The sequence below is a fragment of the Atheta coriaria genome, unplaced genomic scaffold (genome assembly GCF_025399875.1).
Source record: "Atheta coriaria isolate IRGN ID8LTWV9N9 unplaced genomic scaffold, Caltech_Dcor_3.1 hic_scaffold_6_pilon, whole genome shotgun sequence".
Lineage (NCBI taxonomy): Eukaryota > Metazoa > Arthropoda > Insecta > Coleoptera > Staphylinidae > Dalotia > Dalotia coriaria.
The window spans coordinates 5,030,060-5,043,645 of NW_027045448.1; the positions used below are offsets into that span (position 1 = coordinate 5,030,060).

Genomic DNA, 13,586 nt, shown 5'->3' on the forward strand with positions numbered 1-13,586 from the left:
AATTTGAAATGCATTCACTTTGGTATTATACTTACTCATGTGAGTTATAGTGCTGAAATGAGGTTTTTGTTGCCCGAGTGCAACAATGTTACGGAAAACATTTTTAGCTTGCATAGTATTTAATATTACGCTTGCGAAATTTCACATTTTGTCCCTGCAAGTCCTTTGCATCTATATTTGGTTGATTGGCTAAGGATGATGGAAGGTGAGCCTCCTGAGACACATCCATCACTTTACTCGATATTCATTGCTATTTCTACATCTCCATTTACACTTTCTTCCTGTTTGAAGTTTGTCTTAACATCCAGTAGAGTCTATAGAAATTGGAACGATGCAGTCGGTGAATATTTGGAAATTTTTCGTATTTTCGTCCCGCGTCTTGGAATGACACTATCACACTAGACGTGGTAGTTGAGTGGTTGTAGTACATGCGGTAAATGGTCGCGTCGAAGAGCAGGCCCCGCACTCGGATGACATTACGACTCGTACACACGGCTGACATTTCTGCACATTGCGCGCCGATGGCGCGCTCGCATCGTCGACATTCTTCGGGATATTTACGACGGCCATAACATATTTCTATGCCATTAGTATTTAATTAGGAGATTGAGGAGTATTTCGTACTCTTTGGCCGCGCCGTAATGTCTAAACACTGACATACATACACTTAATAATATACAAAGTGTTTCACATCGAGTTAATAATGATTAATTTAACGAAAAACATCCACATGGGATTTGGTAACACTCGGAATTCAATTTCTAACTAATTGTAAGTGTGGGAACAAATCGGAACGCACGATGGCAATAAAATTAATGCCCGATAATTTTATGCTAATTACTTCATTTAAGCATCGTGCGGGCAAATGATTATTGCGCTTTCCTCGCTGGTAACGCGCAACTAACTTCCACACACACGCATTACACATTGATGATGTCCGCATCGTCATCAGTAGTCTTCGTTTTACGACATCGCCAATAATTAGAAATTGATTACATGTGCACATTTACAAATGAGGTGTGAAGTTATGCATCGAAATTTATATTCCATGTACAGGAAGAAAAAAATTAATTAAAACCCGTATCGCATTGTGAGGTGGATTTTTTTCCGAGCAGATGTTCAAATTGAATGCGCGTTTAGCATAATGATATAGAAGTTTCACTAATGTGCGCGCCTGTCATCGAGCAGTGCACTCTTTTGTGTCAGAAGAAGCTAAACTCCAGTAGCATCTCGGCCATCAGCATCGAACAAGGACGCGTTGAAACGTTTTTTTTTTTCTTCTTCGGCTTGTACTCTGCTCGCTCTGCGGCTACTGGACTTTACAAATTACAATCGTCCGCGCTAAGAACACGCCACTTCTTAGATAGTGAACTCTTCGGCGTGGTGAGGAAAGAAAGACGAACGAAACGGTGACGGCTTTATAAGTAATCGACGCGCGCTCTGGCTCTCTGGCTCGGTTGGTCCTTCGAATCCGGTTCTGTTGGCGATTTTCGCCGAGATGAAAGTATGTGTGATGCGCGAGGATGCGCGCGACTTTTGTTGCCGGCGTGAGTTTTCTTTCGAGCGTCACGAAGCGATGAATTACTTTATTGTCATCCACCACGCCGCTCGGCGGTAATATTATAAACCCATTTCCGTTTCGCATTGTTTAGTTTATCGGACAATTGCTGGTTTACTCAGCTGGTGTTTGCTTTAATTAGTGGCAACGTGACGCGACGATTTTCATTCACGACGAGCACATCTCTTACTCGTTATTATATTTCATACCCCGGGACATGATTCGTCGTCGTCGTCGTCCTGCTTGATCTTTCGCATGTGGTTGTTGTGTTTTTTCTCGCTCTTTTTGCTTCTTTTGCGTGGTGTTTACTCGGAGTGACAGCGTGTGCGTTGCTGAGAGAAGAGCGCAACGCGCAGCGATGACGAACGACATCGTCGACGTATCAAAATGTTATTATATTATAATACACTTTTTATTGTCGCAGTGCCGGTCGGCGCGGTGTGGAATTTCTACGGGAACATTAAAATTCTTGTAATGTAATTTGTAATTATTTGGACGTTGTCGGACGGAAATTACTCGCCAACAAAGAGATGCAGGACTACACCACACGTATTATTGATGAAACCGCGATCAATTTTCGCTTTTTATCCGAGCGCTACACGTATACACGACTAACAAGTGTAGTATACGCTCTGTGTGTGATTACGCCGTTTGTGTTTGTTGCGAATGGGAAGAGGTCTAACGCGGCGGCGCTCTTGGCCATCATGATCGTGAGCTTTGAAAAGTACACACGATTGCGGCGCGCACAAAATCATGATTACTAATAAATTAAAGGCATTTAGATTCGAGCACACGAGAACAACACAACACGATGCTCGTTTTAATATTAATTATGTTTATCGCCCGGGTGTAATTAATCAACTTTCTCTCAACCTACAAAATCAGTACCTAATTGATTTACATTCACTTTATTTGGTTCAAAACACATTCCAAATTATTTCTATTATATTTTTTAAATGTTCCAGGATTGTTTTATGTTGAGGGAGAGAAAACTTGGTGACTTTTTAGTCGGTTGTCATCGGATGAGTTACCGCGACCGGCTGGAAAATTTATCGACTTTGTGAAACAATATAAAATATTTTTCGAAAATATTTGTCGGCCGTGTATCATTGCGCCTTCTTTACTCTGCAAGAATGCAGTCGCACAAGCTTTAACTTTCGGGGACCTCTCTGATTTCTTTCGATTCCCCATTTCAGCTTCGTACATATTTATAAATCTCTGCTTTGTTGAGCTTTTGTGATTTGTGCATTTCGTTCGGATCTTCGATTCTTTAATCGATAATTTTAAAACTTTTTTTCACTTTTATTGTGCTAAAGAATGCGTTAATCAAGCGTGTGTTTGGCTACGACTGCGCTCGGCGGTAATTAAAACGATCGGTATTCACAATCGGATGGTTTTTCGTTGGAATCCCTGTGACTTGTGTTTTGGGACGTCGGGATTTATTCATTTAATATTTAAATGAGCATCGGACGCTCGTGCTCGAATAAATCTGTCTTTTGTCGAACAACAAAACCCATGTCCGAGTCTGGTCGGGTTTAAAATTTTTTGAATATTCATCAACTAATTACTTTCTTCCTGCTTTTTATATAATTAAAATTACAAGAGGAGCAAAAATATATCGCTTTAAGGTTATTAATAATGCTGGAATGCAGGCGTAATTTTTCAAACTGCTACTCAGGCATTTATTTACATTATTTACATAAACAATTAAGCACCTGTTTTAAAAATTACCAGAGATCAATCATAACTTGTGCTTCAACTTTTCAAACACTCTTCAATACAGAACACAAGTGTTTAAATAGTGTTTAAATGTTTGCTAATAGCATAATTATTTATTTTAATTTTTTGATAATATTCATTTTTTATTGCTTTCTTATCAATTGAAATAGTTTTTAATTAAAAATATAGGTTTTGTGTGTTTTGTGGCAACACCCTGTATATTGTTAATAGCTTATTTGACTTGTGTACACTCTTGGCCAAACCCGGCTACCGTACAATACTCGTTTGCGCGCTCGTCTTCACACTCGATTCGATAAGTTGCTACTTGTTCGGCTGCCTCTTCTTCATCAACCATCGACGTCTCTCCATCATCTCCATCTTCATTTTCATCCGGACTGTGCACGCACACGCAGAAATAAACGAGCGTCCACGCGTTAAGTGAATAAATGTTTTCGTTGGCGAGCGTGGTTCTTCTACACGCGTCGTAGACGTCTGAAGAGTCGGGAGTTGACTCGAGGGTCAACTCATCAAACTTTGGGTTGGCTACTACCAACACGCCATTAACATAAATAATGAGCGGTTAATTAAAAATAATATTTAGAAGGCGGAGGAGGTCTACTACCTACGTACCCATGATATTTACCACAAAAACTCTGCTGGTACCAAACGGTAGTTGTGTTTTTAACACCTATTATATATTTCGTAGATGCGTTCGTTGCTGCTGGGTTGCTGGATGTGGTCGTCATCATTTTTCTTCTTTTCGCATTCCAGCTTCGAACATTGCTTGTGGGTGCACCTGTTTGAGATTGTAGCTGGTTCGTGGCTTCTGGCATCCTCATAATCCGTCAGTCATTCATGGTTGTTCATTATGAAGAAAATTAGAATCTCAGAATGAAATCTATTAGATACAGTTGTCGAAACGAAACTGCATCATTTGAATCGAATGATTCATCCGCTGATGCCTGATGGATGTGGTATTTATTCGTTTGAGGCGATGTTCACTTTGTTTCAATTTTCTTTCCTTTACAGTCATCGAGTATTTCCGGTGCACTTTTCCGGGTTTTACGCTGCAGTTTTGCCGACGTTTTGCTTTACATGAAAATCCATATTGTAATGGTCCACTAAAGTTATATAGTCGATTTGAGCGTCGTTCAAATACAATAAATCGAGTTTATGTCGCGCCATAATTCTATGACTTTCCTCCCGCACGCCGGAAACGTGTAAAATCCCTTGAAATACAAAATTTGACTTGAAAGCACAACTTATACGCTTTGCATTCGAAAATTTCAAATTTATTTATTGATTGTTTCACTACAAGACATTAAAAAATTAAAAACTCGGCTGGAATTTTTATGGCGTCGAAGCGACACCATCGGCAATGGCGGCGCGCGCGCTCATTCCGCGCATGCCATCACCATCAGAGTCGCCATCAAAACTCACCAATGATTTTTTCATGTAACGTGCGTCTGTTGTGCCCAATGTTTTCGCTTTCAAGGTCGTAGCTGCAACTGCAGCTCCGAAATTGTTTTGTCTTCTGTAGTTTACTACCGGACTGCAGGCGGACTGCTACTGGGCTCGAGGGGTCGAAAGCTCAAAACTTTTGCAGAGTGACGTGTCTCGCCTGATTATTGTTGATGTTATGTCCGAAGGTAAAAAGCTAACCGAAAGCAAGGGCCCAAGTTCGAAGTTAATGTGGAACTGTTACAAAATGCGCTTTTTGTGTTGTCGTCACAAAAACTTGGATAAAAGGGTTTACGACTTGTGGATGCGCAGAAGAAGACATTAGAGACGGGCGCATCAAAAAAATCCTCAACCTGCTGTTGCGGAATACTGATTCACACAGCATCACTTTGAATTATTTTTGTTTTATTGTTGCAATTTCACCTAGATGGCGTTACTACTAGATGATACACACTTGGTTATGTTGTTCGCTTTTCTGTTTGTAGTTATTATAACTTGCTTTCGCTCGGATCTGAGTGTGCATATTTGCATATTTATTTCCTTGGAGGTTTCAGCGCTGCCGGGCGCGCGCGCGCATTATGCGCTACACTTTATCATAAAACTTTTTTAATTACGTTATAAATGCACACGCATTCAAGTGCGAATGTGAAACTAAAAACGCTTTGTTTTATTATGCCCTCCGATGAATGAATAATCATGTACGTACCGCACCACGGGCGCGAATTCCTGCGCTCGCGCAGGCGAAGAAGCTCGCGAGGTATTTGTATAAATATTCATAAGCTTTTGACGAGCACCTCGAGCTTGACAGCGACGTACTGCGCGCCCACGAGCGCATTGTATCATTAATATGATGATTTTTAAATAGTTGCGCATAGTTTTTTACTGATTAATAGCTATTTGACACCAGAGGGCGTTAGTTTTATACGGTGTTAATTTGCTTGCAGTGGTATCAGTGTAATCTCACGTCGATGCCGGAAGAATTGCAGGAGAAATTCGTGCAACTCGAAGCGGATAATGACACGCTGGTTTTTCTCGAGCAGAGCGAGGATAAGTCGGACTGGATCTTCACGCAGATTTGGCACTCGTTGGCCAAGGCGGTGCTCAGCCTCTTCATGACGCAGACTTCTATTAATGGGTAAGTTTTTATCTTTCTTATTATTATTATTATTACGATTATTTTGTATCCCGCGTATTTTTCTCTTCGCCGAGTTGTTTTGGTTTTGCTCCCGCGCGCTGACGTTGTTTCTTGCGCTGCGCTCGTCCGGATGATGCTGTGCCGTGTCGCCGCTGGTTCTTTCATGTGTCGTTCGCGCTGTCACTCGGATGCGAGCATAACTAATTATATAATTACGTTTTTCGTGCCCGCGCGCGGCTTCTGCTTGCGCCCGGCCGGTCGCAGTCATTAGGAGCGGATTGCGCGCTGCTGCGCTATATAAAAACTTATTATGCGATAATTATTATTAGTGCGCGAGCCGAGAATGAGTGTCGACGAGAGCTGGGAGACGCGCGACGCATCAGGAAGCTGTAATTATGAAAAATTACGTTTAATAACTGCGCGCGGAGAGACTTTCATTCAAGGCGTACGTATTGTGACTGACCGAGGCCCCTCTGACGCTTATTATATTATTATTCATACGTGCGCGTATTATGATATGGAGAGAAAAAAATTGTAATCATTATTATGCCGAGACACCGGGAGAAATTCCGTCGCATCGCGCGCTCATTATCATTAATCGATTCTCGAAGAATTTTCTCTCCGCGCGCTGCCGGAACAATGACGGCGTGGACGGCGTGAAACAACAAGCCGCTGTGCTGTGTGACTAGACAATATCTTTAGTTTGCTGGCTACTGTTTCGGTTTACCGTAATTACTTGATTAGACTTGTGTGCCTGAGTCAATATAAGATTCCAGCAATCGATCACAAATATTGGTGACTGCCGGCGCGTAAAACTATAACATAATCTTGTGGATAATAGCTTGATTTACTATTGGTTTTCGTTCGGTGTGAGACTCTGTCGAGTGGTGCGTTTAAGAGGTTCGACCGCAAATATGTTTTTCTTTTCGCCGCGAGTGATTCGGTGCTGCGGTGCTGATGATGTGGTAGTTCACGCGTCCGGTCTAGGATTGAATCTTGGCGATCTCTATCATCTCCACGTCATAAATCACGCGGCGTAATTGCGCCCAGTGCCATTCATTGTGCTCGTCTCAGATATTCATTCAAGAAATTATTATTTCAACTAGGTCTACAATACGTTCAAAAATATATTAACTTTTTTAAATTTTACTTTAAACATACTTTGAAGATTGTTGTTCGATAATATTCAATTTTTTATGAACATATTGTATGTCAGTGATAACACAATACTGGAAGGAGAATAATTGATTAATGCCCTACACACTTAGACGTTCCTGAGAGCAGCACGGAAGAATTATTATCCATTTATATTCATAATTCTGTCTGCAGTGCACCACACCATATGCCACGCGTGTTAGACTTGTTGGACTTTGATTTTTCTTGCCCGACATGCAGTCGTCACTCTCGGCCAACGCAATTTGCAAGTTGTACTTCAATTATCATACATTACGACCGCATTAAAATTGTGTTCGTCGCTCTAGTCCGCACAGTGCCACACTATTTAAATTCTGCTTCTATAAAAGAAATAATCGAAAAAACAAAATCAGGTTTTTGAAATTTTTACTTTTTTGCCCGCTTTTGCGCGCAGTGTATAATTGGAATTGGAAATGAAGGCGCGCGTTTGTGACCGTCTTCAAAACGCGTCTTTTGTCCTGTTAGTTATTGTTGGTCGCGCGGTGATTAATAGCTGGAATTAATTCGGCCGATTTCGCGTCGTTTTATTTTGCGGGCTATTGTCGGAGCGGCAACACTCATTATGTGTCGACCGGTCTGCTGCTGCTTGCGGCCCGGTGGTTTAGTAGTTTGCCAAAAAAGGCACTAAATTTTGAATGGACTATACGTCGACAAAATACGAAATAAGCTTGCAAACAAGCATCACCAGCACACCGAAAGCGATGAAGAAAAAAACTGCAAGCTGGAACGTGCATAATGCTTAAATAATTGATGCGTCCTTCTTGAATTTGAACTTGATTAGTTTAAGCTTCATTAATTTTTAAGCTTTAAGTGTTCGCATCTCACTCTGGTTGACTCGCATGTTTTCCGTCTGTATGTTGTGTTGATATTGACGATGAAAGCGCGGCGCGGTGATGATAAAAAAATTGTAATTACCGCGTGCGTAGGATAATTTCCTGTGCTTCAATTACGCGCCACGGCCGCGCGCGCTCGCCACCAGAATTAAAGAAGAGTTAATTAATAATAAACTCGGTTATAATGATATGTCAGGATTGATGCTACTGTGCGCGGCTCGCCAGCGCAGAGCCGATGGAGAAGAAAAGTACAAAGTCACAAAATTTCATTAACGTCGCGTTGCGCGTTCTTCACGCTCTCATCTTGCGCGCGAAGTGTGAAGAGACGCAGGTAAGAGAGTCTGGTCGGGAGTGGCCAGCAGCTACCGGGGACCGTCATTATTATCGAGAAGTTAATTTACTTTTTATTCAATACGCGGCACACCGGCCACGGTGCACCACAATGGTGCGAGGGTAATTTTCATGGAATTTTTTCATTTTTTTATTTCGTACCGAGTGGTAATCAAAAATGCCAAAAAGTCATATACAAATAATCAGAGAAAAAATAACAAAATAAAATCAAATCATTACTGATTTTTAATTAGATTGTTGAAGTGAGCGTAACTTGTGAATAGGATTTCATTCATGAAACGCATCGTTGTACGCATGCACGGTAGCTCTGTGCTTTTCTCCTCTGTTATTCCCTTCTTCAGGCTGAAGACTTGTAGACTTGGTTGCTGTGGCTGCTGTTGCTGTTCAGTTCTGTTCTCTTCTCTTCTCGGCTCGGTCATCGGGCATATGTTTGTAATTATAATTATAACTCATGCCACACGGTAATGCGCTTATGATTGCACGTTAAAAAGCGTACAAAACACGTCTTCCTGCTTTTTTAAATTGTCATTCTTTAATAATTTTATAATGACGATGCCTCCGCCGCGCCGAGGCGTCATCGTGCGCGCTGCTCAGCTCTTTGGAATTTCAAACATTACAACAAAATTCCAATAAGTACCTGCAGAGTACGAATATTTATGCATATAATAATCGTAAATTTTAATATTTCGCCAAAGCGACTTTAAAAAATTAATTTACGCAGACGCGCTTAACACTGCTTAACACTCTCGCCGCGTTTTTTTAACGCCCGTGTGCGAATTGCGCCTGCGTAAAATACGACTATATTGTATAATGTAACAATTTTCATCGCGGCGAATTGCCGCTCGTAAAACGTACACGCGGCTAATTACAACCACCGTAATTAAACGTTATAAATATGTTGCACGGAACGCACACAAAAAACTTGCGATAAAATGCAGCATATTATACAGCTTGTTACGCTAAAAATTAAATAAACCTAATAATTGCGTTTTACACTCACAGATGGCGTAGTGAGTGAGAAATATTTTTCGTATTTATTTCGCAAGCTTGTAAGAAGTCGAGACGAGATGATGATGACTCGCAACGGGTCCAGCGTGCCGGCTTTCAACTCGCATTAAATTATTATCAATGTCTGTTGTGCGATGCGCGGTTATTTTAATATTGTGCGAAAGAAATTACATCGTCGATCGTCGGAAAATAAAATAAAAGCAGCGCTACCGTGTTTGCTCACGCCTCAAAAACTTATCTTCATCATACACTGTGTTTACATTTTTTAAATTGCACAACAATTGTTACTTGCAATATGTATTTCATTAAATAAAAGTATTCCCATCATTTTGTTTTTCTTTAAACACAGTGTATGTTAATGTTGAGGTTGGGTTTTCAATCCGAAGGCCTAATGATGATACAATTTTTCAAATTATGTCTCCATATAAGTGCTCTTCGTCTTCAGCGCGCACAGATGTATGAAATTATTTTTTACCGCGGCGTTACCAAATAAATAAAAGAATCGAAGCAAAAAAAAAGTTTCATTCATATAATCAAGCGGACGAGCGCGTTAGGTAGCCGCTACCGCTCTTCGCAGTTCGAGCAAGTCTTCAAGATTCATCATATTCAAGCCTTATTATATTATTCTAGTTATTATTTCTTTAGCGCACAATGTTTTTTACTTCGTTTTTGGTTTTGTCTCGTTGTTCTGTGCCTTATTTAACTTTTTGTGATTCATTCAGAATTCTGTTTCTCGAGTACACGCGCTGAGTTGGATAAAAACGTTACATTCTTGGATAATTTAATATAATTATAAAATCATTGGCTTGTTGTTACGCACGGCTCTTAGTTGTCGCCGTTGATGATGAAAATATTTTGTGTTCGGTAAAGAACTAAAACCGAAATCAGCGAGTAAAATTTATTAAGACTTTTTTTCCTCGTCATTATATGAAAATTATTTTTATTTATAGCTGGACGAAAGGTCATTGATTCTTCTTCTGTGGTGATTTACTTAATTCAGTTGTATTTTTTTTTTTGTAGCATTCGTTGGCCGTTTTTGGTTTTTAACTTCATTCAGGTTTTCGTCTCGCTCTTCGCTCGGTTTAAATTTAATATTAAAACAATAAAAACGTTAGGTTTACGTTAATGCTCTATTTGTACGCGGCTACACGCCAGCTTGTACTGTAATTTAATGCAATTATAAAATCATTGACTCGTTGCTTAACTTAAGCAATGCGGCTTTTTTGTGTGTTTCGGTGCGTACTAATGCTGGCTGGTTCTTTTGTCTCTCGGATATTTATTAGCGTTACCGTTTTGGCATTAGGATGAGGATTTCGGATGTAATATAATAATAAATGTAATAAATGGTCGTTGCGTCGCGGGCACCGAGGATTTTTAAGCGTTTTTAATGTCTTTTTAGGCGTAACTTTATTAAATATCAAAAGAAGTACGAATACAGCTATAAGAACGCATTAGAGAGGCATTAAAATATTGTTGAAGATTTCCGGTTCGTGTTACGCTCCTCACAAGATGACTTAGGACGTTGGACATTATTTTTTTAAAATTAATTTTTTAATTTTTTATTCAGATTATAATTTGTGGTAAATGTAAAGACGAAATAATTATTAGTTCGTTGAATCTTAAAATTAGAACTGTTTTAATAGTGGGAATAATGTTACCCGACCTGAAATAATTAGATTTGCTACCTAATAGCATTCAATTAGTTATAGCTACACTGTTGTTGCTTTAATTTTACTTCTCGCTTCAATGCGGTTCCAATCAAAGCATCATAAAACGCGAATTAATGATTGTAAATTAAAACCGAACTTCATCGCTGTGCTGCTATGGCGCATTTCGTAAAATCGAAAAATCATTTATTTAAACGCTCCAAATAACAACTCGTTTTTCAACACGTAATACGAGCACTTCTTGGTTTTTAAATTGCGCGCATGATACACTCGCACAATGTACTGTTAACTCTTTTGTTCGCCAGCGTGTAGATGTGTCTGTGTGTGTGCGACGTACGTTTTGTTCATAACTATAAATTAATTTTAGATTTCTAATCGAAAACGTTTCCTGCAGCGTTCTCTTGCGTTCCGCGCGGTGCGCCGTCTTCGGCTACTTGAATTACGCGTGGCACACTGCTCCTAGCATACAGTGTGTCCGACAAACAATTCATCAACGTGTTTTTAAAGTGTTTGCAAGTGTTTTAAATGCCAGCAGTTTGTATGATTATTACTATCAACGTTAGTTTTCATTCCTCGCTTTTGTTTTTGTTTTTCCTGTTTGTTCTTTGGTGGTAAAACGTGTGTAAGCAGCGTGTTGCGCGTTTGTTTGTCGTTTGACGTCGCTTCAGCCACATGTTGCGATCGCGTAATTTCGTTCCTTTTTTTTTCTCAGCGGCGGTTTCTTCTCTTTGCGCGATATTTACAACAATTACTATAAACTATAACAATGGCCGACGCGAAACGGTTTTGCGCTGCGATGCGCGCCAGGTGAGCGACAATCAGGCTGAGAATGCAATCGCTTATAAATACATTTTCATCGCTGTTTTTCTCTTCTTTCGAGGCAAAAACGTTCTTTTTGCCTCTTTTAACGCACTATGAAAAGCATTGTTTAACAATATAGCTAACGACTCACTTACCGCACTCACAGAGGTGTATCAATAGAAATTCTTACGTAATTAATCTGAAAATTAGTCTTTAGTGGACTTTAAGTAGCGCGCGGCGTAAAATACACTTAAAACTGGATGAGTTTTTGTTCGCTAGTGTAATCTATCTGGACAATTATACAAAAAGCATCAGACACCGGCCGGGACAATCGAAGCGTTAGCTTTCGAGAAATTAAAACCGTACGTGAGACTATTTCCAAGATTGCGTTCGATTTGAACATGAACACTCTTTGCTCTCTCACTCATTGCTTCTGTTTGCCGCGATTAACAATTTATACCGCGTTACACGCTTCGAGAATGTCCGCACTGTATGTCTATGTGTGTGTGTGTGTTGTGTGTTGTATTATTGGGCGTCGCTTTTCGCCGCGTCATTATCGGGAGAGGCGAAGATCAAGTGCCTTGCGCGCCGAAGAAAACTCTTGTTGCTACCGTGCGGCAGCGAGTAGCATCGCCTCGCATCGGATTGGAGTGAAATTAAACTCATTACCGCTCTGGATTTCATTATCGGCACTTAATTGGAAAACGACCGGCTGAGAGCCGCGCCGCACACACTCGTGTACTCAGAACTCAGAGCGTCGACGTGTGCTGTTGTCGGCAGGTTTTTTTTTTGTAATTAAAAATGATTATCAATTGTATGCTTCGATGTGATTTGTGATAGCGTTTTGTCGCGTTCGGATTGTTTCGGGTTGGGTGTGCTGGTTTTTCGGTTTTGTTTTAGCGTTTTGCGAAATTAAAGACTATGCTCGCGGTGCGGACGTGATGGGGGAGTTATCTTGATGGCGCGGCACCTTTTTGCGCCCGCGGCGGCGCTGCGGTTTCGTTAAAACGGCCGCGATTGTCAATAAGTCACCGAGCGCGCGCGGCACGGGCCGACACCAAAGGCCCGATCGAACTCTTTTGTTTCGATACTGGTTTTAATTCTTTAGAATAACATACACGTGGTTTTAGTGAAAAATAACACCATATTTGCTGCAGTGACATTTAAAACATGATCTAATCTCTGAACACACCGTATGTTCAGCGTGTTTTCCATAATAACACATTGTGCAGTACAGTGCAGCACATACTGCGCTTTAGTTACTTATCTTTAGTTTGCTACCATTTTTTCCTCAATTCCTTTACTGTTACGCGTTTGTTTGATCCCACTTTGCTGCTACCGAACGCAACGCGCGCTTGTTGTGTTCTGTTCGGTTTGGTGTTGGTCTCCTGCTCGTGGCTGGCGGCTCGTTACGCGATGGTGGGACGGAAGAAAAAGAAGTTCGTGATATCATCAATATCATAATTCCTCGCGTAAGCCGGTAGCCGCGGCGGCGCGCGCATTCGTGAAGAGTGCCCGCCTTTTGCTCAACTTGCTCGACGATTGCTAGACCTGCAGGCGCTCACCTTGAGAAATATGCCAAGCACATACCCGTGAAGCTTCTATTCCAAACACTGCGCATGGGAAAATGACTTTTAATTTAATTTGATCAAGACACAAACACGCGTATACAGACTGTATGTTTGGTGTAGTTTTTAATTCGCTTGATTACACTTGTACATAATGCGTTCGAAAATGTTACCACAGATTTAATTACTTGCGCGGAGATCATTAGATGGCCCACAGACAAGAATCTAGGCTCGAGACTAGAGATCCTGGTTAATTAATAAATTCCGAAATTGATTAATTAACTAATTAAA

The 13,586-nt window shown here is 40.7% G+C and overlaps 1 protein-coding gene across 3 annotated transcripts in view; it reads left to right on the forward strand.

The window, feature by feature from the left end:
• LOC135793585 (protein-L-histidine N-pros-methyltransferase) overlaps positions 1-13,586 on the forward strand; it is a 74,688-nt gene that overhangs the window by 33,743 nt on the left and 27,359 nt on the right. For all 3 annotated transcript variants that reach the window (XM_065304598.1, XM_065304597.1, XM_065304599.1), the window contains one exon: positions 5,683-5,873. In XM_065304598.1, coding sequence (XP_065160670.1) covers positions 5,683-5,873 — 191 coding nt within the window. The remainder of the gene's footprint in view (positions 1-5,682; positions 5,874-13,586) is intronic.